General features: G+C 53.3%; 1 protein-coding gene across 2 annotated transcripts in view; it reads left to right on the top strand.

The window, feature by feature from the left end:
* Positions 1–23,074, top strand: part of HTRA2 (HtrA serine peptidase 2) — a 131,445-nt gene that overhangs the window by 74,917 nt on the left and 33,454 nt on the right. For both annotated transcript variants that reach the window (XM_063925997.1, XM_063926002.1), the window contains exons 5-6: positions 11,543–11,654; positions 16,536–16,605. In XM_063925997.1, the coding sequence (XP_063782067.1) occupies positions 11,543–11,654; positions 16,536–16,605 (182 nt within the window). The remainder of the gene's footprint in view (positions 1–11,542; positions 11,655–16,535; positions 16,606–23,074) is intronic.

The raw sequence follows: 23,074 nt of genomic DNA, 5'->3' as shown, positions 1-23,074 counted from the left end.
GATGACACTATAATGACTCAGTGGTGATAGCTGGATGATCCTGGTGCGATGACACTATAATGACACAGTGGTGATGGATGATCCTGGTACGATGGCACTATAATGACACAGTGGTGATAGCTGGATGATCCTGGTGAGATGACACTATAATGACACAGTGGTGATAGCTGGATGATCCTGGTGAGATGACACTATAATGATGCAGTGGTGATAGCTGGATGATCCTGGTGCGAGGACACTATAATGATGCAGTGGTGATAGCTGGATGATCCTGGTGCGATGACACTATAATGACTCAGTGGTGATAGCTGGATGATCCTGGTGCGATGACACTATAATGACACAGTGGTGATAGCTGGATGATCCTGGTGCGAGGACACTATAATGATGCAGTGGTGATAGCTGGATGATCCTGGTGCGATGGCACTGATCAGGTGCAGTGGTGATAGCTGGAAGATCCTGGTGCGATGACACTATAATGACACAGTGGTGATAGCTGGATGATCCTGGTGCGATGACACTATAATGACACAGTGGTGATAGCTGGATGATCCTGGTGCGATGACACTATAATGACTCAGTGGTGATAGCTGGATGATCCTGGTGAGATGACACTATAATGACACAGTGGTGATAGCTGGATGATCCTGGTGCGATGACACTATAATGATGCAGTGGTGATAGCTGGATGATCCTGGTGCGATGACACTATAATGACTCAGTGGTGATAGCTGGATGATCCTGGTGAGATGACACTATAATGACACAGTGGTGATAGCTGGATGATCCTGGTGCGATGACACTATAATGATGCAGTGGTGATAGCTGGAAGATCCTGGTGCGATGACACTGATCAGGTGCAGTGGTGATAGCTGAATGATCCTGGTGCGATGACACCATAATGACTCAGTGGTGATAGCTGGATGATCCTGGTGCGATGACACTATAATGACTCAGTGGTGATAGCTGGATGATCCTGGTGCGATGACACTGATCAGGTGCAGTGGTGATAGCTGGATGATCCTGGTGCGATGACACTATAATGACACAGTGGTGATTGTGATAGCTGGAAGATCCTGGTGCGATGACACTGATCAGGTGCAGTGGTGATAGCTGGATGATCCTGGTGCGATGACACTATAATGACACAGTGGTGATAGCTGGATGATCCTGGTGCGATGACACTATAATGACACAGTGGTGATAGCTGGATGATCCTGGTGAGATGACACTATAATGACACAGTGGTGATAGCTGGATGATCCTGGTGCGGTGACACTATAATGACACAGTGGTGATAGCTGCATGATCCTGGTGCGATGGCACTATAATGACACTGGTGATGGATGATCCTGGTGCGATGGCACTATAATGACACAGTGGTGATGGATGATCCTGGTGCGATGACACTATAATGACACAGTGGTGATAGCTGGATGATCCTGGTGCGATGGCACTATAATGACTCAGTGGTGATAGCTGGATGATCCTGGTGAGATGACACTATAATGACACAGTGGTGATAGCTGGATGATCCTGGTGCGATGACACTATAATGATGCAGTGGTGATAGCTGGATGATCCTGGTGCGATGACACTATAATGACACAGTGGTGATAGCTGGATGATCCTGGTGCGATGACACTATAATGACACAGTGGTGATAGCTGGATGATCCTGGTGCGATGGCACTATAATGACACAGTGGTGATAGCTGGATGATCCTGGTGCGATGGCACTGATCAGGTGCAGTGGTGATAGCTGGAAGATCCTGGTGCGATGACACTGATCAGGTGCAGTGGTGATAGCTGGATGATCCTGGTGCGATGACACTATAATGACACAGTGGTGATAGCTGGATGATCCTGGTGAGATGACACTATAATGACACAGTGGTGATAGCTGGATGATCCTGGTGCGATGACACTATAATGATGCAGTGGTGATAGCTGGAAGATCCTGGTGCGATGACACTGATCAGGTGCAGTGGTGATGGAAGATCCTGGTGTGATGGCACTGATCAGGTGCGGTGGTGATGGATGATCCTGGTGTGATGACACTGATCAGGTGCGGTGGTGATGGAAGATCCTGGTGCGATGACACTGATCAGGTGCGGTGGTGATGGATGATCCTGGTGCGGTGACACTGATCAGGTGCAGTGGTGATGGATGATCCTGGTGTGATGACACTGATCAGGTGCAGTGGTGATGGATGATCCTGGTGTGATGACACTGATCAGGTGCGGTGGTGATGGATGATCCTGGTGCGATGACACTGATCAGGTGCAGTGGTGATGGATGATCCTGGTGCGATGGCACTGATCAGGTGCAGTGGTGATGGATGATCCTGGTGTGATGACACTGATCAGGTGCAGTGGTGATGGATGATACTGGTGCGGTGACACTGATCAGGTGCAGTGGTGATGGATGATCCTGGTGCGGTGACACTTATCAGGTGCGGTGGTGATGGATGATCCTGGTGCGATGACACTGATCAGGTGCAGTGGTGATGGATGATACTGGTGCGGTGACACTGATCAGGTGCAGTGGTGATGGATGATACTGGTGCGGTGACACTTATCAGGTGCGGTGGTGATGGATGATCCTGGTGCGATGACACTGATCAGGTGCGGTGGTGATGGATGATCCTGGTGTGATGACACTGATCAGGTGCAGTGGTGATGGATGATCCTGGTGCGGTGACACTGATCAGGTGCAGTGGTGATGGATGATCCTGGTGCGGTGACACTATAATGACACAGTGGTGATGGATGATCCTGGTGCGGTGACACTGATCAGGTGCAGTGGTGATGGATGATCCTGGTGCGGTGACACTGATCAGGTGCGGTGGTGATGGATGATCCTGGTGCGGTGACACTGATCAGGTGCGGTGGTGATGGATGATCCTGGTGCGATGACACTGATCAGGTGCGGTGGTGATGGATGATCCTGGTGCGATGACACTATAATGACACAGTGGTGATGGATGATCCTGGTGCGATGACACTATAATGACACAGTGGTGATGGATGATCCTGGTGCGGTGACACTGATCAGGTGCAGTGGTGATGGATGATCCTGGTGCGATGACACTATAATGACACAGTGGTGATGGATGATCCTGGTGCGATGACACTATAATGACACAGTGGTGATGGATGATCCTGGTGTGATGACACTGATCAGGTGCAGTGGTGATGGAAGATCCTGGTGTGATGACACTATAATGACACAGTGGTGATGGATGATCCTGGTGCGGTGACACTGATCAGGTGCAGTGGTGATGGATGATCCTGGTGCGATGACACTATAATGACACAGTGGTGATGGATGATCCTGGTGCGATGACACTATAATGACACAGTGGTGATGGATGATCCTGGTGCGATGACACTATAATGACACAGTGGTGATGGATGATCCTGGTGTGATGACACTGATCAGGTGCAGTGGTGATGGATGATCCTGGTGTGATGACACTGATCAGGTGCAGTGGTGATGGAAGATCCTGGTGCGATGACACTGATCAGGTGCAGTGGTGATAGCTGGATGATCCTGGTGCGGTGACACTGATCAGGTGCAGTGGTGATGGATGATCCTGGTGCGATGACACTGATCAGGTGCAGTGGTGATGGATGATCCTGGTGCGATGGCACTGATCAGGTGCGGTGGTGATGGATGATCCTGGTGCGATGACACAGATCAGGTGCGTTGGTGATGGATGATCCTGGTGCGATGACACTGATCAGGTGCAGTGGTGATGGATGATCCTGGTGCGATGGCACTGATCAGGTGCGGTGGTGATGGATGATCCTGGTGCGATGACACTGATCAGGTGCGGTGGTGATGGATGATCCTGGTGCGATGACACTGATCAGGTGCAGTGGTGATGGATGATCCTGGTGCGATGGCACTGATCAGGTGCGGTGGTGATGGATGATCCTGGTGCGATGACACTGATCAGGTGCAGTGGTGATGGATGATCCTGGTGCGGTGACACTGATGTGCAGTGGTGATGGATGATCCTGGTGCGGTGACACTGATCAGGTGCAGTGGTGATGGATGATCCTGGTGCGATGGCACTTATCAGGTGCGGTGGTGATGGATGATCCTGGTGCGATGACACTGATCAGGTGCAGTGGTGATGGATGATCCTGGTGCGATGACACTGATCAGGTGCAGTGGTGATGGATGATCCTGGTGCGATGACACTGATCAGGTGCAGTGGTGATGGATGATCCTGGTGCGATGGCACTGATCAGGTGCGGTGGTGATGGATGATCCTGGTGCGATGGCACTGATCAGGTGCAGTGGTGATAGCTGGATGATCCTGGTGCGATGACACTGATCAGGTGCAGTGGTGATAGCTGGATGATCCTGGTGCGATGACACTGATCAGGTGCGGTGGTGATGGATGATCCTGGTGCGGTGACACTGATCAGGTGCAGTGGTGATAGCTGGATGATCCTGGTGCGATGACACTGATCAGGTGCAGTGGTGATAGCTGGATGATCCTGGTGCGATGACACTGATCAGGTGCAGTGGTGATAGCTGGATGATCCTGGTGCGATGACACTGATCAGGTGCGGTGGTGATGGATGATCCTGGTGCGATGACACTGATCAGGTGCAGTGGTGATGGATGATCCTGGTGTGATGACACTGATCAGGTGCGGTGGTGATGGATGATCCTGGTGCGATGGCACTGATCAGGTGCGGTGGTGATGGATGATCCTGGTGCGATGACACTGATCAGGTGCGGTGGTGATGGATGATCCTGGTGCGATGACACTGATCAGGTGCGGTGGTGATGGATGATCCTGGTGCGGTGACACTGATCAGGTGCAGTGGTGATGGATGATCCTGGTGCGATGACACTGATCAGGTGCAGTGGTGATGGATGATCCTGGTGTGATGACACTGATCAGGTGCAGTGGTGATGGATGATACTGGTGCGGTGACACTGATCAGGTGCAGTGGTGATGGATGATCCTGGTGCGATGACACTGATCAGGTGCGGTGGTGATGGATGATCCTGGTGCGATGACACTGATCAGGTGCAGTGGTGATGGATGATCCTGGTGCGATGACACTGATCAGGTGCGGTGGTGATGGATGATCCTGGTGCGGTGACACTGATCAGGTGCGGTGGTGATGGATGATCCTGGTGCGGTGACACTGATCAGGTGCAGTGGTGATAGCTGGATGATCCTGTGTGATGACACTGATCAGGTGCAGTGGTGATGGATGATCCTGGTGCGATGGCACTGATCAGGTGCGATGGTGATGGATGATCCTGGTGCGATGACACTGATCAGGTGCAGTGGTGATGGATGATCCTGGTGCGATGACACTGATCAGGTGCAGTGGTGATGGATGATCCTGGTGCGATGACACTGATCAGGTGCAGTGGTGATGGATGATCCTGGTGCGGTGACACTGATCAGGTGCGGTGGTGATGGATGATCCTGGTGCGATGACACTGATCAGGTGCAGTGGTGATGGATGATCCTGGTGCGGTGACACTGATCAGGTGCGGTGGTGATGGATGATCCTGGTGCGGTGACACTGATCAGGTGCAGTGGTGATAGCTGGATGATCCTGGTGCGGTGACACTGATCAGGCGCGGTGGTGATGGATGATCCTGGTGTGATGACACTGATCAGGTGCGGTGGTGATGGATGATCCTGGTGTGATGACACTGATCAGGTGCGGTGGTGATGGATGATCCTGGTGCGGTGACACTGATCAGGTGCAGTGGTGATGGATGATCCTGGTGTGATGACACTGATCAGGTGCAGTGGTGATGGATGATCCTGGTGCGATGACACTGATCAGGTGCAGTGGTGATGGATGATCCTGGTGCGGTGACACTGATCAGGTGCAGTGGTGATTGATGATCCTGGTGCGATGACACTGATCAGGTGCGGTGGTGATGGATGATCCTGGTGCGATGGCACTGATCAGGTGCGGTGGTGATGGATGATCCTGGTGCGATGACACTGATCAGGTGCAGTGGTGATAGCTGGATGATCCTGGTGCGATGACACTGATCAGGTGCGGTGGTGATGGATGATCCTGGTGCGATGGCACTGATCAGGTGCAGTGGTGATAGCTGGATGATCCTGGTGCGATTACACTGATCAGGTGCGGTGGTGATGGATGATCCTGGTGCGATGGCACTGATCAGGTGCAGTGGTGATAGCTGGATGATCCTGGTGCGATGACACTGATCAGGTGCAGTGGTGATGGATGATCCTGGTGTGATGACACTGATCAGGTGCAGTGGTGATAGCTGGATGATCCTGGTGCGATGACACTGATCAGGTGCAGTGGTGATGGATGATCCTGGTGCGATGACACTGATCAGGTGCAGTGGTGATAGCTGGATGATCCTGGTGCGATGACACTGATCAGGTGCAGTGGTGATGGATGATCCTGGTGTGATGACACTGATCAGGTGCAGTGGTGATGGATGATCCTGGTGCGATGACACTGATCAGGTGCAGTGGTGATAGCTGGATGATCCTGGTGCGATGACACTGATCAGGTGCGGTGGTGATGGATGATCCTGGTGCGATGGCACTGATCAGGTGCAGTGGTGATAGCTGGATGATCCTGGTGCGATGACACTGATCAGGTGCGGTGGTGATGGATGATACTGGTGCGATGGCACTGATCAGGTGCGGTGGTGATGGATGATCCTGGTGCGATGACACTGATCAGGTGCAGTGGTGATGGATGATCCTGGTGCGATGACACTGATCAGGTGCAGTGGTGATGGATGATCCTGGTGCGATGACACTGATCAGGTGCAGTGGTGATGGATGATCCTGGTGCGATGGCACTGATCAGGAGCGGTGGTGATGGATGATCCTGGTGCGATGGCACTGATCAGGTGCGGTGGTGATGGATGATCCTGGTGCGATGACACTGATCAGGTGCGGTGGTGATGGATGATCCTGGTGCGATGACACTGATCAGGTGCGGTGGTGATGGATGATCCTGGTGCGGTGACACTGATCAGGTGCAGTGGTGATAGCTGGATGATCCTGGTGCGATGACACTGATCAGGTGCAGTGGTGATAGCTGGATGATCCTGGTGCGATGACACTGATCAGGTGCAGTGGTGATAGCTGGATGATACTGGTGCGGTGACACTGATCAGGTGCAGTGGTGATGGATGATCCTGGTGCGATGACACTGATCAGGTGCGGTGGTGATGGATGATCCTGGTGCGATGACACTGATCAGGTGCAGTGGTGATGGATGATCCTGGTGCGATGACACTGATCAGGTGCGGTGGTGATGGATGATCCTGGTGCGGTGACACTGATCAGGTGCAGTGGTGATAGCTGGATGATCCTGTGTGATGACACTGATCAGGTGCAGTGGTGATGGATGATCCTGGTGCGATGGCACTGATCAGGTGCGGTGGTGATGGATGATCCTGGTGCGATGACACTGATCAGGTGCAGTGGTGATGGATGATCCTGGTGCGATGACACTGATCAGGTGCAGTGGTGATGGATGATCCTGGTGCGATGACACTGATCAGGTGCAGTGGTGATGGATGATCCTGGTGCGGTGACACTGATCAGGTGCAGTGGTGATGGATGATCCTGGTGCGGTGACACTGATCAGGTGCGGTGGTGATGGATGATCCTGGTGCGGTGACACTGATCAGGTGCAGTGGTGATAGCTGGATGATCCTGGTGCGGTGACACTGATCAGGCGCGGTGGTGATGGATGATCCTGGTGTGATGACACTGATCAGGTGCGGTGGTGATGGATGATCCTGATGTGATGACACTGATCAGGTGCGGTGGTGATGGATGATCCTGGTGCGGTGACACTGATCAGGTGCAGTGGTGATGGATGATCCTGGTGTGATGACACTGATCAGGTGCAGTGGTGATGGATGATCCTGGTGCGGTGACACTGATCAGGTGCAGTGGTGATGGATGATCCTGGTGCGGTGACACTGATCAGGTGCAGTGGTGATTGATGATCCTGGTGCGATGACACTGATCAGGTGCGGTGGTGATGGATGATCCTGGTGTGATGGCACTGATCAGGTGCAGTGGTGATGGATGATCCTGGTGCGATGACACTGATCAGGTGCGGTGGTGATGGATGATCCTGGTGCGATGACACTGATCAGGTGCGGTGGTGATGGATGATCCTGGTGCGGTGACACTGATCAGGTGCAGTGGTGATGGATGATCCTGGTGTGATGGCACTGATCAGGTGCGGTGGTGATGGATGATCCTGGTGCGATGACACTGATCAGGTGCAGTGGTGATGGATGATCCTGGTGCGATGACACTGATCAGGTGCGGTGGTGATGGAAGATCCTGGTGTGATGACACTGATCAGGTGCAGTGGTGATGGATGATCCTGGTGCGGTGACACTGATCAGGTGCAGTGGTGATGGATGATCCTGGTGCGATGACACTGATCAGGTGCGGTGGTGATGGATGATCCTGGTGCGATGGCACTGATCAGGTGCGGTGGTGATGGATGATCCTGGTGCGATGACACTGATCAGGTGCAGTGGTGATAGCTGGATGATCCTGGTGCGATGACACTGATCAGGTGCAGTGGTGATGGATGATCCTGGTGCGATGGCACTGATCAGGTGCAGTGGTGATAGCTGGATGATCCTGGTGCGATGACACTGATCAGGTGCGGTGGTGATGGATGATCCTGGTGCGATGGCACTGATCAGGTGCAGTGGTGATAGCTGGATGATCCTGGTGCGATGACACTGATCAGGTGCAGTGGTGATGGATGATCCTGGTGTGATGACACTGATCAGGTGCAGTGGTGATAGCTGGATGATCCTGGTGCGATGACACTGATCAGGTGCAGTCTTGATGGATGATCCTGGTGCGATGACACTGATCAGGTGCAGTGGTGATAGCTGGATGATCCTGGTGCGATGACACTGATCAGGTGCAGTGGTGATGGATGATCCTGGTGTGATGACACTGATCAGGTGCAGTGGTGATGGATGATCCTGGTGCGATGACACTGATCAGGTGCAGTGGTGATAGCTGGATGATCCTGGTGCGATGACACTGATCAGGTGCGGTGGTGATGGATGATCCTGGTGCGATGGCACTGATCAGGTGCAGTGGTGATAGCTGGATGATCCTGGTGCGATGACACTGATCAGGTGCGGTGGTGATGGATGATCCTGGTGCGATGGCACTGATCAGGTGCAGTGGTGATGGATGATCCTGGTGCGATGACACTGATCAGGTGCAGTGGTGATAGCTGGATGATCCTGGTGCGATGACACTGATCAGGTGCAGTGGTGATGGATGATCCTGGTGCGATGACACTGATCAGGTGCAGTGGTGATGGATGATCCTGGTGCGGTGACACTGATCAGGTGCAGTGGTGATGGATGATCCTGGTGCGGTGACACTGATCAGGTGCAGTGGTGATTGATGATCCTGGTGCGGTGACACTGATCAGGTGCAGTGGTGATGGATGATCCTGGTGCGGTGACACTGATCAGGTGCGGTGGTGATGGATGATCCTGGTGCGATGACACTGATCAGGTGCAGTGGTGATGGATGATACTGGTGCGGTGACACTGATCAGGTGCAGTGGCGATGGATGATCCTGGTGCGATGACACTGATCAGGTGCGATGGTGATAGATGATCCTGGTGCGGTGACACTGATCAGGTGCAGTGGTGATGGATGATCCTGGTGCGGTGACACTGATCAGGTGCGGTGGTGATGGATGATCCTGGTGCGGTGACACTGATCAGGTGCGGTGGTGATGGATGATCCTGGTGTGATGACACTGATCAGGTGCAGTGGTGATGGATGATCCTGGTGTGATGACACTGATCAGGTGCAGTGGTGATGGGTGATCCTGGTGTGATGACACTGATCAGGTGCGGTGGTGATGGATGATCCTGGTGCGATGACACTGATCAGGTGCGGTGGTGATGGATGATCCTGGTGTGATGACACTGATCAGGTGCGGTGGTGATAGCTGGATGATCCTGGTGCGATGACACTGATCAGGTGCGGTGGTGATAGCTGGATGATCCTGGTGCGATGGCACTGATCAGGTGCGGTGGTGATAGCTGGATGATCCTGGTGCGATGACACTGATCAGGTGCAGTGGTGATGGATGATCCTGGTGTGATGACACTGATCAGGTGCGGTGGTGATGGATGATCCTGGTGTGATGACACTGATCAGGTGCGGTGGTGATGGATGATCCTGGTGCGGTGACACTGATCAGGTGCAGTGGTGATTGGATGATCCTGGTGTGATGACACTGATCAGGTGCGGTGGTGATGGATGATCCTGGTGTGATGACACTGATCAGGTGCGGTGGTGATGGATGATCCTGGTGCGATGACACTGATCAGGTGCAGTGGTGATGGGTGATCCTGGTGTGATGACACTGATCAGGTGCAGTGGTGATGGGTGATCCTGGTGTGATGACACTGATCAGGTGCGGTGGTGATGGATGATCCTGGTGCGATGACACTGATCAGGTGCGGTGGTGATGGATGATCCTGGTGTGATGACACTGATCAGGTGCGGTGGTGATAGCTGGATGATCCTGGTGCGATGACACTGATCAGGTGCGGTGGTGATAGCTGGATGATCCTGGTGCGATGGCACTGATCAGGTGCGGTGGTGATAGCTGGATGATCCTGGTGCGATGACACTGATCAGGTGCAGTGGTGATGGATGATCCTGGTGTGATGACACTGATCAGGTGCGGTGGTGATGGATGATCCTGGTGTGATGACACTGATCAGGTGCGGTGGTGATGGATGATCCTGGTGCGGTGACACTGATCAGGTGCAGTGGTGATGGATGATCCTGGTGTGATGACACTGATCAGGTGCGGTGGTGATGGATGATCCTGGTGTGATGACACTGATCAGGTGCGGTGGTGATAGCTGGATGATCCTGGTGCGATGACACTGATCAGGTGCAGTGGTGATGGATGATCCTGGTGTGATGACACTGATCAGGTGCGGTGGTGATGGATGATCCTGGTGCGGTGACACTGATCAGGTGCGGTGGTGATGGATGATCCTGGTGCGGTGACACTGATCAGGTGCGGTGGTGATGGATGATCCTGGTGCGGTGACACTGATCAGGTGCAGTGGTGATGGATGATCCTGGTGCGATGACACTGATCAGGTGCAGTGGTGATGGATGATCCTGGTGTGATGACACTGATCAGGTGCGGTGGTGATGGATGATCCTGGTGCGGTGACACTGATCAGGTGCGGTGGTGATGGATGATCCTGGTGCGGTGACACTGATCAGGTGCGGTGGTGATGGATGATCCTGGTGCGGTGACACTGATCAGGTGCGGTGGTGATGGATGATCCTGGTGCGGTGGCACTGATCAGGTGCGGTGTGCCAGAATACAGTCACTGAGCGCAGGGAGCAGCAGGAATACGGTCACGTTACATCACACAGTAAGAGGCATACGGGCGCTGTGCCATTCACTGCTATAAAGACACGTTTCTATTGTCTGTTACACCAGGATGGGGAAGTGATTGGCATTAACACTCTCAAGGTCACACCTGGCATCTCCTTTGCGATTCCGTCAGACAGAGTGCGGGATTTCCTGCAGCAGGCAAAGACAAAGAGTCACAGTAGGTGATGGTGTGTGTAGGGGTGATGGTGTGGGGTGTGTGTAGGGGTGATGGTGTGGGGTGTGTGTGTAGGGGTGATGGTGTGGGGTGTGTGTAGGGGTGATGGTGTAGGGGTGAGGGGTGTGTGTAGGGGTGATAGTGTAGGGGGTGTGTGTAGGGGTGAGGGGTGTGTGTAGGGGTGATGGTGTAGGGCTGTGTGTAGGGGTGATGGTGTAGGGCTGTGTGTAGGGGTAATGGTGTGGGGCTGTGTGTAGGGGTGATGGTGTGGGGTGTGTGTGTAGGGGTGATGGTGTAGGGGTGAGGGGTGTGTGTAGGGGTGATAGTGTAGGGGGTGTGTGTAGGGGTGAGGGGTGTGTGTAGGGGTGATGGTGTAGGGCTGTGTGTAGGGGTGATGGTGTAGGGGTGATGGTGTAGGGGTGAGGGGTGTGTGTAGGGGTGATAGTGTAGGGGGTGTGTGTAGGGGTGAGGGGTGTGTGTAGGGGTGATGGTGTAGGGCTGTGTGTAGGGGTGATGGTGTAGGGGGTGTGTGTAGGGGTGATGGTGTAGGGCTGTGTGTAGGGGTGATGGTGTAGGGGTGAGGGGTGTGTGTAGGGGTGATAGTGTAGGGGGTGTGTGTAGGGGTGAGCGGTGTGTGTAGGGGTGATGGTGTAGGGGTGAGGGGTGTGTGTAGGGGTGATAGTGTAGGGGGTGTGTGTAGGGGTGAGGGGTGTGTGTAGGGGTGATGGTGTAGGGCTGTGTGTAGGGGTGAGGGGTGTGTGTAGGGGTGATGGTGTAGGGGGTGTGTGTAGGGGTGATGGTGTAGGGCTGTGTGTAGGGGTGATGGTGTAGGGGTGAGGGGTGTGTGTAGGGGTGATAGTGTAGGGGGTGTGTGTAGGGGTGAGCGGTGTGTGTAGGGGTGATGGTGTAGGGGTGAGGGGTGTGTGTAGGGGTGATAGTGTAGGGGGTGTGTGTAGGGGTGAGGGGTGTGTGTAGGGGTGATGGTGTGTGTAGGGGTGATGGTGTGGGGTGTGTGTAGGGGTGATGGTGTGGGGTGTGTGTAGGGGTGATGGTGTGGGGTGTGTGTGTAGGGGTGATGGTGTGGGGTGTGTGTAGGGGTGATGGTGTAGGGGTGAGGGGTGTGTGTAGGGGTGATAGTGTAGGGGGTGTGTGTAGGGGTGAGGGGTGTGTGTAGGGGTGATGGTGTAGGGCTGTGTGTAGGGGTGATGGTGTAGGGGTGATGGTGTAGGGGTGAGGGGTGTGTGTAGGGGTGATAGTGTAGGGGGTGTGTGTAGGGGTGAGGGGTGTGTGTAGGGGTGATGGTGTAGGGCTGTGTGTAGGGGTGATGGTGTAGGGGGTGTGTGTAGGGGTGATGGTGTAGGGCTGTGTGTAGTGGTGATGGTGTAGGGGTGAGGGGTGTGTGTAGGGGTGATAGTGTAGGGGGTGTGTGTAGGGGTGAGCGGTGTGTGTAGGGGTGATGGTGTAGGGGTGAGGGGTGTGTGTAGGGGTGATAGTGTAGGGGGTGTGTGTAGGGGTGAGGGGTGTGTGTAGGGGTGATGGTGTAGGGCTGTGTGTAGGGGTGAGGGGTGTGTGTAGGGGTGATGGTGTAGGGGGTGTGTGTAGGGGTGATGGTGTAGGGCTGTGTGTAGGGGTGATGGTGTAGGGGTGAGGGGTGTGTGTAGGGGTGATAGTGTAGGGGGTGTGTGTAGGGGTGAGCGGTGTGTGTAGGGGTGATGGTGTAGGGGTGAGGGGTGTGTGTAGGGGTGATAGTGTAGGGGGTGTGTGTAGGGGTGAGGGGTGTGTGTAGGGGTGATGGTGTAGGGCTGTGTGTAGGGGTGAGGGGTGTGTGTAGGGGTGATGGTGTAGGGGGTGTGTGTAGGGGTGATGGTGTAGGGCTGTGTGTAGGGGTGATGGTGTAGGGGTGAGGGGTGTGTGTAGGGGTGATAGTGTAGGGGTGAGCGGTGTGTGTAGGGGTAATGGTGTAGGGCTGTGTGTAGGGGTAATGGTGTGGGGCTGTGTGTAGGGGTGATGGTGTGGGGTGTGTGTGTAGGGGTGATGGTGTAGGGGTGAGGGGTGTGTGTAGGGGTGATAGTGTAGGGGGTGTGTGTAGGGGTGAGGGGTGTGTGTAGGGGTGATGGTGTAGGGGTGAGGGGTGTGTGTAGGGGTGATAGTGTAGGGGGTGTGTGTAGGGGTGAGGGGGGTGTGTAGGGGTGATGGTGTAGGGCTGTGTGTAGGGGTGAGGAGTGTGTGTAGGGGTGATGGTGTAGGGCTGTGTGTAGGGGTGATGGTGTAGGGCTGTGTGTAGGGGTGAGGGGCGGGTGTTAGGCTATGTGTAGGGGTGTGTGTAGCGGTGAAGGCTGTGTGTAGGGGGTGTGTGTTGGGCTGTGTGTAGTGGTGATGGTGTGGGGCTGTGTGTAGGGGTGATGGTGTAGGGGTGATGGTGTAGGGGTGATGGTGTAGGGCTGTGTGTAGGGGTGATGGTGTAGGGCTGTGTGTAGTGGTGATGGTGTAGGGCTGTGTGTAGGGGTGATGGTGTAGGGGTGATGGTGTAGGGCTGTGTGTAGGGGTGATGGTGTGGGGCTGTGTGTAGTGGTGATGGTGTAGGGCTGTGTGTAGGGGTGATGGTGTGGGGCTGTGTGTAGGGGTGAGGGGCGGGTGTTAGGCTATGTGTAGGCTATGTGTAGCGGTGAGGGGTGTGTGTAGTGGTGATGGTGTGTGTAGTGGTGATGGTGTAGGGCTGTGTGTAGGGGTGATGGTGTGGGGCTGTGTGTAGGGGTGATGGTGTGGGGCTGTGTGTAGGGGTGGGTGTTAGGCTATGTGTAGGCTATGTGTAGCGGTGAGGGGTGTGTGTAGGGGTGATGGTGTGTGTAGTGGTGATGGTGTAGGGCTGTGTGTAGGGGTGATGGTGTGGGGCTGTGTGTAGGGGTGATGGTGTGGGGCTGTGTGTAGGGGTGGGTGTTAGGCTATGTGTAGCGGTGAGGGGTGTGTGTAGGGGTGATGGTGTGTGTAGTGGTGATGGTGTGGGGCTGTGTGTAGGGGTGATGGTGTGGGGCTGTGTGTAGGGGTGATGGTGTGGGGCTGTGTGTAGGGGTGAGGGGTGGGTGTTAGGCTATGTGTAGGCTATGTGTAGCGGTGAGGGGTGTGTGTAGGGGTGATGGTGTGTGTAGGGGTGATGGTGTAGGGCTGTGTGTAGGGGTGATGGTGTGGGGCTGTGTGTAGGGGTGATGGTGTGGGGCTGTGTGTAGGGGTGAGGGGTGGGTGTTAGGCTATGTGTAGGCTATGTGTAGCGGTGAGGGGTGTGTGTAGTGGTGATGGTGTGTGTGTAGGGGTGATGGTGTAGGGCTGTGTGTAGGGGTGATGGTGTGGGGCTGTGTGTAGTGGTGATGGTGTGGGGCTGTGTGTAGTGGTGATGGTGTGTGTAGTGGTGATGGTGTAGGGCTGTGTGTAGGGGTGATGGTGTGGGGCTGTGTGTAGGGGTGAGGGGTGGGTGTTAGGCTATGTGTAGGCTATGTGTAGCGGTGAGGGGTGTGTGTAGGGGTGATGGTGTAGGGGCTGTGTGTTAGGCTATGTGTAGGGCTGTGTGTAGCGGTGAGGGGTGTGTGTAGGGGCTGTGTGTTAGGCTATGTGTAGGGGCGTGTGTAGTGGTGAGGGGTGTGTGTAGGGGTGATGGTGTAGGGGCTGTGTGTTAGGCTATGTGTAGGGCTGTGTGTAGCGGTGAGGGGTGTGTGTAGGGGTGATGGTGTAGGGCTGTGTGTAGTGGTGATGGTGTAGGGCTGTGTGTAGTGGTGAGGGGCGGGTGTTAGGCTATGTGTAGGAGTGTGTGTTGGGCTGTGTGTAGCAGTGAGAGGTGTGTAGGGCTGTGTGTAGCGGTCAGGGGTGTGTGTAGGGGTGATGGTGTAGGGGCTATGTGTAGGGCTGTGTGTTGCGGTGAGGGATGTGTGTTAGGCTGTGTGTAGGGGTGATGGTGTAGGGGGTGTGTGTAGCGGTGAGGGGTGTGTGTAGGGGTGATGGTGTAGGGGCTGTGTGTAGGGGCGTGTGTAGCGGTGAGGGGTGTGTGTAGGGGCGTGTGTAGGGGTGATGGTGTGTGTAGGGCTGTGTGTAGGGGTGAGGGGTGTGTGTTAGGCTGTGTGTAGGGGTGATGGTGTAGGGTGTGTGTGTGTAGCGGTGAGGGGTGTGTAGGGGTGATGGTGTAGGGGTGAGGGGTGTGTGTAGGGGTGATAGTGTAGGGGGTGTGTGTAGGGGTAAGGGGTGTGTGTAGGGGTGATGGTGTAGGGGCTGTGTGTAGGGGTGAGGCGTGTGTGTAGGGGTGTGTGTTAGGCTGTGTGTAGGGGTGATGGTGTAGGGTGTGTGTGTGTAGCGGTGAGGGGTGTGTGTAGGGGTGATGGTGTAGGGGTGAGGGGTGTGTGTAGGGGTGAGGGGTGTGTGTAGGGGTGATGGTGTAGGGGTGAGGGGTGTGTGTAGGGGTGATAGTGTAGGGGGGGTGTGTAGGGGTGAGGGGTGTGTGTAGGGGTGATGGTGTAGGGTGTGTGTGTGTGTAGGGGTGAGGGGGGTGTGTGTAGGGGCGTGTGTTGGGCTGTGTGTAGGGGTGATGGTGTAGGAGGTGTATGTAGGGGTGAGGGGTGTGTGTAGGGGTGATGGTGTAGGGGTGAGGGGTGTGTGTAGGGGTGATGGTGTAGGGGTGAGTGGTGTGTGTAGGGGAGTGTGTTAGGCTGTGTGTAGGGGTGATGGTGTAGGAGGTGTATGTAGGGGTGAGGGGTGTGTGTAGGGATGTGTGTTGGGCTGTGTGTAGGGGTGATGGTGTAGGGGGGGTGTGTGTAGGGCTGTGTGTAGCGGTGAGGGGTGTGTGTTGGGCTGTGTGTAGGGGCATTGGATGTATATAACGCGCTGACTCTCCTTCTCCCCCAGGCTCCTGGTTTGGTCACTCGGAAGTGAAGCATCGGTACATCGGGATAATGATGCTGACACTGACTCCCAGGTAGGATTTCGGGCTTGTACTGCTGTAGTGTCAGACTGGGGCAGTTCCTGAGATGGAGATTACACCCCGCTCAGAGAGGCAGGAAATCTCCGGCTGTTCCTCTGGGGCAGCCCCGGGGTGTCTGTCATTACTCGGGGGGGTATACATGTTTCTAGCCTGCTGTACTTCCATTTTCTCCTACATCCCCTAGGGGACAGTGGGGTATAGATGGGTGGATAAGTGGAGCCTGGACTTTATGTTTATACATGTGACTGGCTCCTTCCCCTCATGACCAGTTGTAGAAATGTCCCCGGGGAGCCAATCTCTCTCTCTCTTAGCTTTCTCCAGTAGTTGTTTTTATGTTGTATTAAATCAATTTAGCTGCCAAGACCAGCATTGAGGACAGGCTGACCGCTCTGCCCCTGTCTGCTGTAACGTGGGATCTGCGGGGGGGGGGGGGCAGTCGCTGCCTGTTGTAGCTGATTACCCAGCTCCCTATCAGGGACTCCGGGAGAAGATATGGCGTCATTAGGGTCTGCAGGCAGCTCTTAATTGGCTTGGGGGGGGTTAATGGATTTAAACCCCCTACATACAGTCAAACCGCAGCATTCGCTTTATGCAGCGCTGAACCGTTTTATAAAAAGGCTCCACAAATGGACAATGGAAGGGGCGGAGCTTAGCTGTGGCTGGACTTCAATAAAAGCTCTGCAGCATCCTGCCCCTTGTGTACGACCATTTTAGACTCAAACGTCACTGTTCCCTGCTGCTGAACGCACGGTTCTCTGCCAACCGTGCTGAACCTCCCTGCACCCAGCTCTCCCAGCGGTGGTGAGTATAACACTGGGGGAGCATGGGCAATATATATGTCTCTGCGGCAGATATATATTTAGAAGTACCCTAATCTACATAAGTATATACACATATCACACACAGGGCGGATGCGGATGCTCCTCTTACTGTCTCCTGTATCAGCCACCTGCTGCCTGTTTGTTTCTGAATACCTGTCGTTTTCCTGGGTGAATGCAAATACTGGATGGCTCAGTTGATAGAGAGCATGTTACAATGGATTCCCAACCACTCCGTCCTGTTTTGTGGCATGTGCAAAGTGTAACACGAAGGCTACACAACACCAGGCAGGGGTATCTCTGTTGTGTTACTGAAGTGAGGCTGGGAATTCCGTTTCACCCTCTCCTTGTGCAGGGCCCTCCTCCAGCAGAATCGGCTCTGATTTATCCAGGTCACAGATAACCGGTTTGGGAGCAGCCTCTACCTCGGCCGTCGTGGGTCTTACAGGACATCGGGCTCTTTTACCGTCTGTTTTACAATCCGAGGACTCTCAGGAGGAGGAACAGACTCTCACACCTCAGGATGGGAAACACCTCCAGGAGTCACTCCACAGGAGGATTAGGAGGTCATCTCTCAAGGACAGTTCATCAGGTCCTAAGGGTCCCCGACAGGGACCTTCACAACCTTCCCTTTTGGAAACAAAACAAAGGTCCTTGGTCCCTTTCCCGACAGGAATTAGATGACCAGATAGCATTAGCTAGGAAACTTCTCTTTTTCCTCACTGATAGCAGACAACGGTGGGAGACTCCTCCAACAGGGAAGCTTCCGTGTCCCGTCAGTCAAGGAGCACTGTACTACCCGTTTCCTGGCGCTATGTCCATTACGGAACCATCAAATCGTAAGTTGGGGACTACAAGTCTATTTACCCTGTAGCAGAGGTAGTTCTTTGCCCTGCTCTTGTTGGTTCCTGGGTTATAAAGGCTTTTTAGGAGCAATGTGTGTCACTAGCAGTACTTATTCGTGTATCTGCTGCTCATGTTAGGCGAGGCCTTAGATCAGTGCGCATGCTCATCTCTCGTATTCTGCGTCTGAAATCTCAGCCCACAGAGCTCTATGGCTTCGCCAGCGGCAGACGCAAATTCTACAGGGTATTAGAAGCTCTCCCCTTCTCAGGTGACATTTATTTGGCTGGAGCTAGACACATAGGGTAAATCCACTTGTCTACTATCCGCCTCTCCTGCTCCTCGCAGTACATATTGTGGCCCCTCATTTTTGGTCCATTCCTTCTTGGATCCGATGACTGTTCTCCCCCTCATTTTTTTCTTCACCTACGGTTTACCAGTTTCAGAAGAAAGGAGAGGGGTATTACTAGGGCCAATCACCAGACTCTTTACTTCAGAGGCGATGCTCACAGTTCCCCATCACCAACAAGGGTAGGGAGTTTTTACTCAAGCCTGTTCGTATGGCTCTGTCAGACCCATTCAGAATTTTTTTATCCCTAAATCCATTTTTCTCTAACATCCTAGTGGATGCTGGGGACTCCGTAAGGACCATGGGGAATAGACGGGCTCCGCAGGAGACAGGGCACTTTAAGAAAGAATTTGGATACTGTTGTGCTCTGGCTCCTCCCTCTATGTCCCTCCTCCAGACCTCAGTTAGAATCTGTGCCCGGACGAGCTGGGTGCTGTTCAGTGAGCTCTCCTGAGCTTGCTGTAAGAAAGTATTTTGTTAGGTTTTTTTATTTTCAGAGAGATCTGCTGGCAACAGGCTCTGCTACGAGGGACTGAGGGGAGAGAAGCAGCCCTACTCTCTGAAGATAGGTCCTGCTTCTTAGGCTACTGGACACCATTAGCTCCAGAGGGATCGTACACAGGATCTCACCCTTTGTCGTCCGTTCCCGGAGCCGTGCCGCCGTCCCCCTCGCAGAGCCGGAAGACAGAAGCCGGGTGGAAGAAGCAAGAAGACTTCAAAATCGGCGGCAGAAGACTCCAGTCTTCATATGAGGTAGCGCACAGCACTGCAGCTGTGCGCCATTGCTCCCATACACCTCACATACTCCGGTCACTGTAGGGTGCAGGGCGCAGGGGGGGGCGCCCTGGGCAGCAATTAGGACTTCTTGGCAAAAGTTGGGCATATATACAGTTGGGCACTGTATATATGCATGAGCCCCCGCCATAATTTTGTACAGAAACGCGGGACAGTAGCCCGCCGCTGAGGGGGCGGGGCTTCTTCCTCAGCACTCACCAGCGCCATTTTCTCTCCACAGCTCCGCTGAGAGGAAGCTCCCCAGGCTCTCCCCTGCAGATTCACGGTAGAAGAGGGTAAAAAGAGAGGGGGGGCACATAAATTAGGCGCAAAAACATATTATACAGCAGCTACTGGGTTAACACTAAGTTACTGTGTGATTCCTGGGACATATAGCGCTGGGGTGTGTGCTGGCATTCTCTCTCTCTGTCTCTCCAAAGGGCCTTGTGGGGGTCCTGTCCTCATTAAGAGCTTCCCCTGTGTGTGTGGTGTGTCTGTACGCTTGTGTCGACATGTTTGACGAGGAAGGCTATGTGGAAGCAGAGCGGGAGCAAATGAATGTGGTGTCTCCGCCGACTGCGCCGACAAATGATTGGATGGATATGTGGAAGGTTTTAAATGATAATGTTAATTCCTTGCATAAAAGGTTGGATAAAGCTGAAACGTTAGGACAGTCGGGGTCTCAGCCCATGCCTGATCCTATGTCGCAGAGGCCGTCAGGGTCTCAGAAGCGCCCACTATCCCAAATTGTTGACACAGATACCGACACAGATTCTGACTCCAGTGTTGACTATGATGATGCAAAGTTACAGCCTAAATTGGCTAAAGCTATACGTTATATGATTATAGCAATTAAGGATGTGTTGCACATCACAGAGGAAACCCCTGTCCCTGACAAGAGGGTTCATATGTATGGGGAGAAAAGGCAAGAGGTGACCTTTCCCCCTTCACATGAGCTAAATGAGTTATGTGAAAAAGCTTTGGAAATCTGCAGTTTTTTATCTGGAGATTCCCAACGGATGCTTATGGCGTACCCTTTCCCGCCAACGGACAGGCTACGCTGGGAATCCTCCCCTAGGGTGGACAAAGCTCTAACACGCTTATCCAAGAAGGTGGCCCTACCGTCACAGGATACGGCCACCCTAAAAGATGCTGCTGATAGAAAGCAGGAGGGTATCCTGAAGTCCATTTATACACAGTCAGGTACCTTACTAAGGCCGGCAATTGCGTCGGCCTGGGTGTGTAGTGCTGTAGCAGCATGGACGGATACCTTATCTGAGGATCTTGATAACTTGGACAAGGATACTATATTAATGACCCTGGGGCATATAAAAGACGCTGTCCTATATATGAGAGATGCTCAAAGAGACATTAGCCTACTGGGCTCTAGAATAAATGTAATGTCGATTTCTGCCAGAAGGGTCCTGTGGACTCGGCAATGGAAAGGCGATGCCGACTCAAAAAGGCACATGGAGGTTTTACCTTACAAGGGTGAGGAATTGTTTGGGGAGGGTCTCTCGGACCTGGTCTCCACAGCTACTGCTGGAAAGTCAAATTTTTTGCCATATGTTCCCTCACAACCTAAGAAAGCACCGTATTACCAAATGCAGTCCTTTCGTTCACAAAAAGGCAAGAAAGTCAGAGGTGCGTCCTTTCTTGCCAGAGGCAGGGGCAGAGGAAAGAAGCTGCACAACACAGCTAGTTCCCAGGAACAGAAGTCCTCCCTGGCTTCCACTAAATCCACCGCATGACGCTGGGGCTCCACAGGCGGAGCTAGGCCCGGTGGGGGCACATCTCCGAAATTTCAGCCGCAAGTGGGTTCACTCCCAGGTGGATCCCTGGGCAATAGAGATTGTGTCTCAGGGATACAAGCTGGAATTCGAGAAGATGCCCCCTCACCGATACCTCAAATCGGCCCTGCCAGCTTCCCCCTTAGAGAGGGAAATAGTGTTAGCTGCAATTCACAAATTGTATCTTCAGCAGGTGGTGGTCAAGGTTCCCCTCCTTCAACAAGGAAAGGGTTATTATTCGACCATGTTTGTGGTACCGAAACCGGACGGTTCGGTCAGACCCATATTGAATTTAAAATCCCTGAACATGTACCTTTAAAGGTTCAAGATGGAATCGCTCAGAGCGGTCATCGCAAGCCTGGAAGGGGGGGATTTTTTGGTGTCGCTGGACACAAAGGATGCATACCTTCATGTCCCCATTTATCCACCTCATCAGGCGTACCTCAGATTTGTGGTACAGGATTGTCATTACCAATTCCAGACGTTGCCATTTGGTTTCTCCACGGCACCGAGAATATTTACCAAGGTAATGGCGGAAATGATGGTGCTTCTGCGAAAGCAAGGGGTCACAATTATCCCATACTTGGACGATCTCCTCATAAAGGCGAGGTCCAGAGAGCAGTTGCTGATCAGCGTAGCATGCTCTCGGGAAGTGTTACAACAGCACGGCTGGATTCGAAATATTCCAAAGTCGCAGTTGATTCCTACGACTCCTCTGCCCTTCCTGGGCATGATTCTGGACACAGACCAGAATAGGGTTTATCTCCCGATGGAGAAGGCTCAGGAGCTCATGACACTGGTCAGAGACCTATTAAAACCAAAACAGGTGTCTGTGCATCACTGCACGCGAGTCCTGGGAAAGATGGTGGCATCGTACGAGGCCATTCCCTTCGGCAGGTTCCATGCGAGGACCTTTCAATGGGATCTGTTGGACAAGTGGTCCGGATCACATCTTCAGATGCATCGGCTGATCACCCTATCCCCCAGGGCCAGGGTGTCTCTCCTGTGGTGGCTGCAGAGTGCTCACCTTCTCGAGGGCCGCAGATTCGGCATTCAGGACTGGGTCCTGGTGACCATGGATGCAAGCCTCCGAGGGTGTGATAAAGCTAAATATTTATCGTATATAATACCCTTTATGAGGTCTAAGAACACTGTACGCTATCTACGTATGAAGTACCGTAAGGGTACGCTAGTTGCGTAACAATCGCTTTGCCGTGATCGAGACGCTCAAGCGTCACGTTCACTCACGGCCAAGAGATCACAGGCAGGCACGTTATTGGCTGTTAACTAACGTAATGATTCGCTATAGCATAGCGGACGCTCGGGACCACGAGGAGATCACCAGCGGCGCTGACGCTCACTATATTAAACCTTTGTATCTAAACCATAAACAGTGTATTGTGCAGTAAAACCTTAGTGTAATGTTAGAGTGTAAATGCAACACAGTATAACCTTATTACCTTTAAAGCTGTTCGAGCGTCACCGACGCTCTGAGAATACTTAATACTATAAGAAACACACAGATACCGTGCTCAGGGTCCAACGCCTAAAATATATATTATGAATGCTATACTTGCAAAAGAGTTAAACACAATACAAGTCATACACTACAATAAAACATAGACTACCTAACCAGATAACTACACAGGAAATACAATACAATACAATTTAAGGGAAAATGAGAGGGAAAGAGAAGGAGAGAGAGAGAGAGAGAGAGAGAAATTGAGAGAGATTGGCCCACAATAACAAGAAGATCAATATAGTTGCGGAGAAACACTTACGCACAAGGGGAAACGATCGCATGCGCCTCGATATCCAGCTCCCGATTATCAGCAATGAGAACCGTTGAAGAGAGTGAACTGGATATGGTCGGCCTGCCTATTTATGCC

Source organism: Pseudophryne corroboree, chromosome 1, assembly GCF_028390025.1.
Source record: "Pseudophryne corroboree isolate aPseCor3 chromosome 1, aPseCor3.hap2, whole genome shotgun sequence".
NCBI lineage: Eukaryota > Metazoa > Chordata > Amphibia > Anura > Myobatrachidae > Pseudophryne > Pseudophryne corroboree.
The sequence above is the reverse complement of the archived record's forward strand: the minus strand, read 5'-3'. Positions and strand labels throughout refer to the sequence as shown.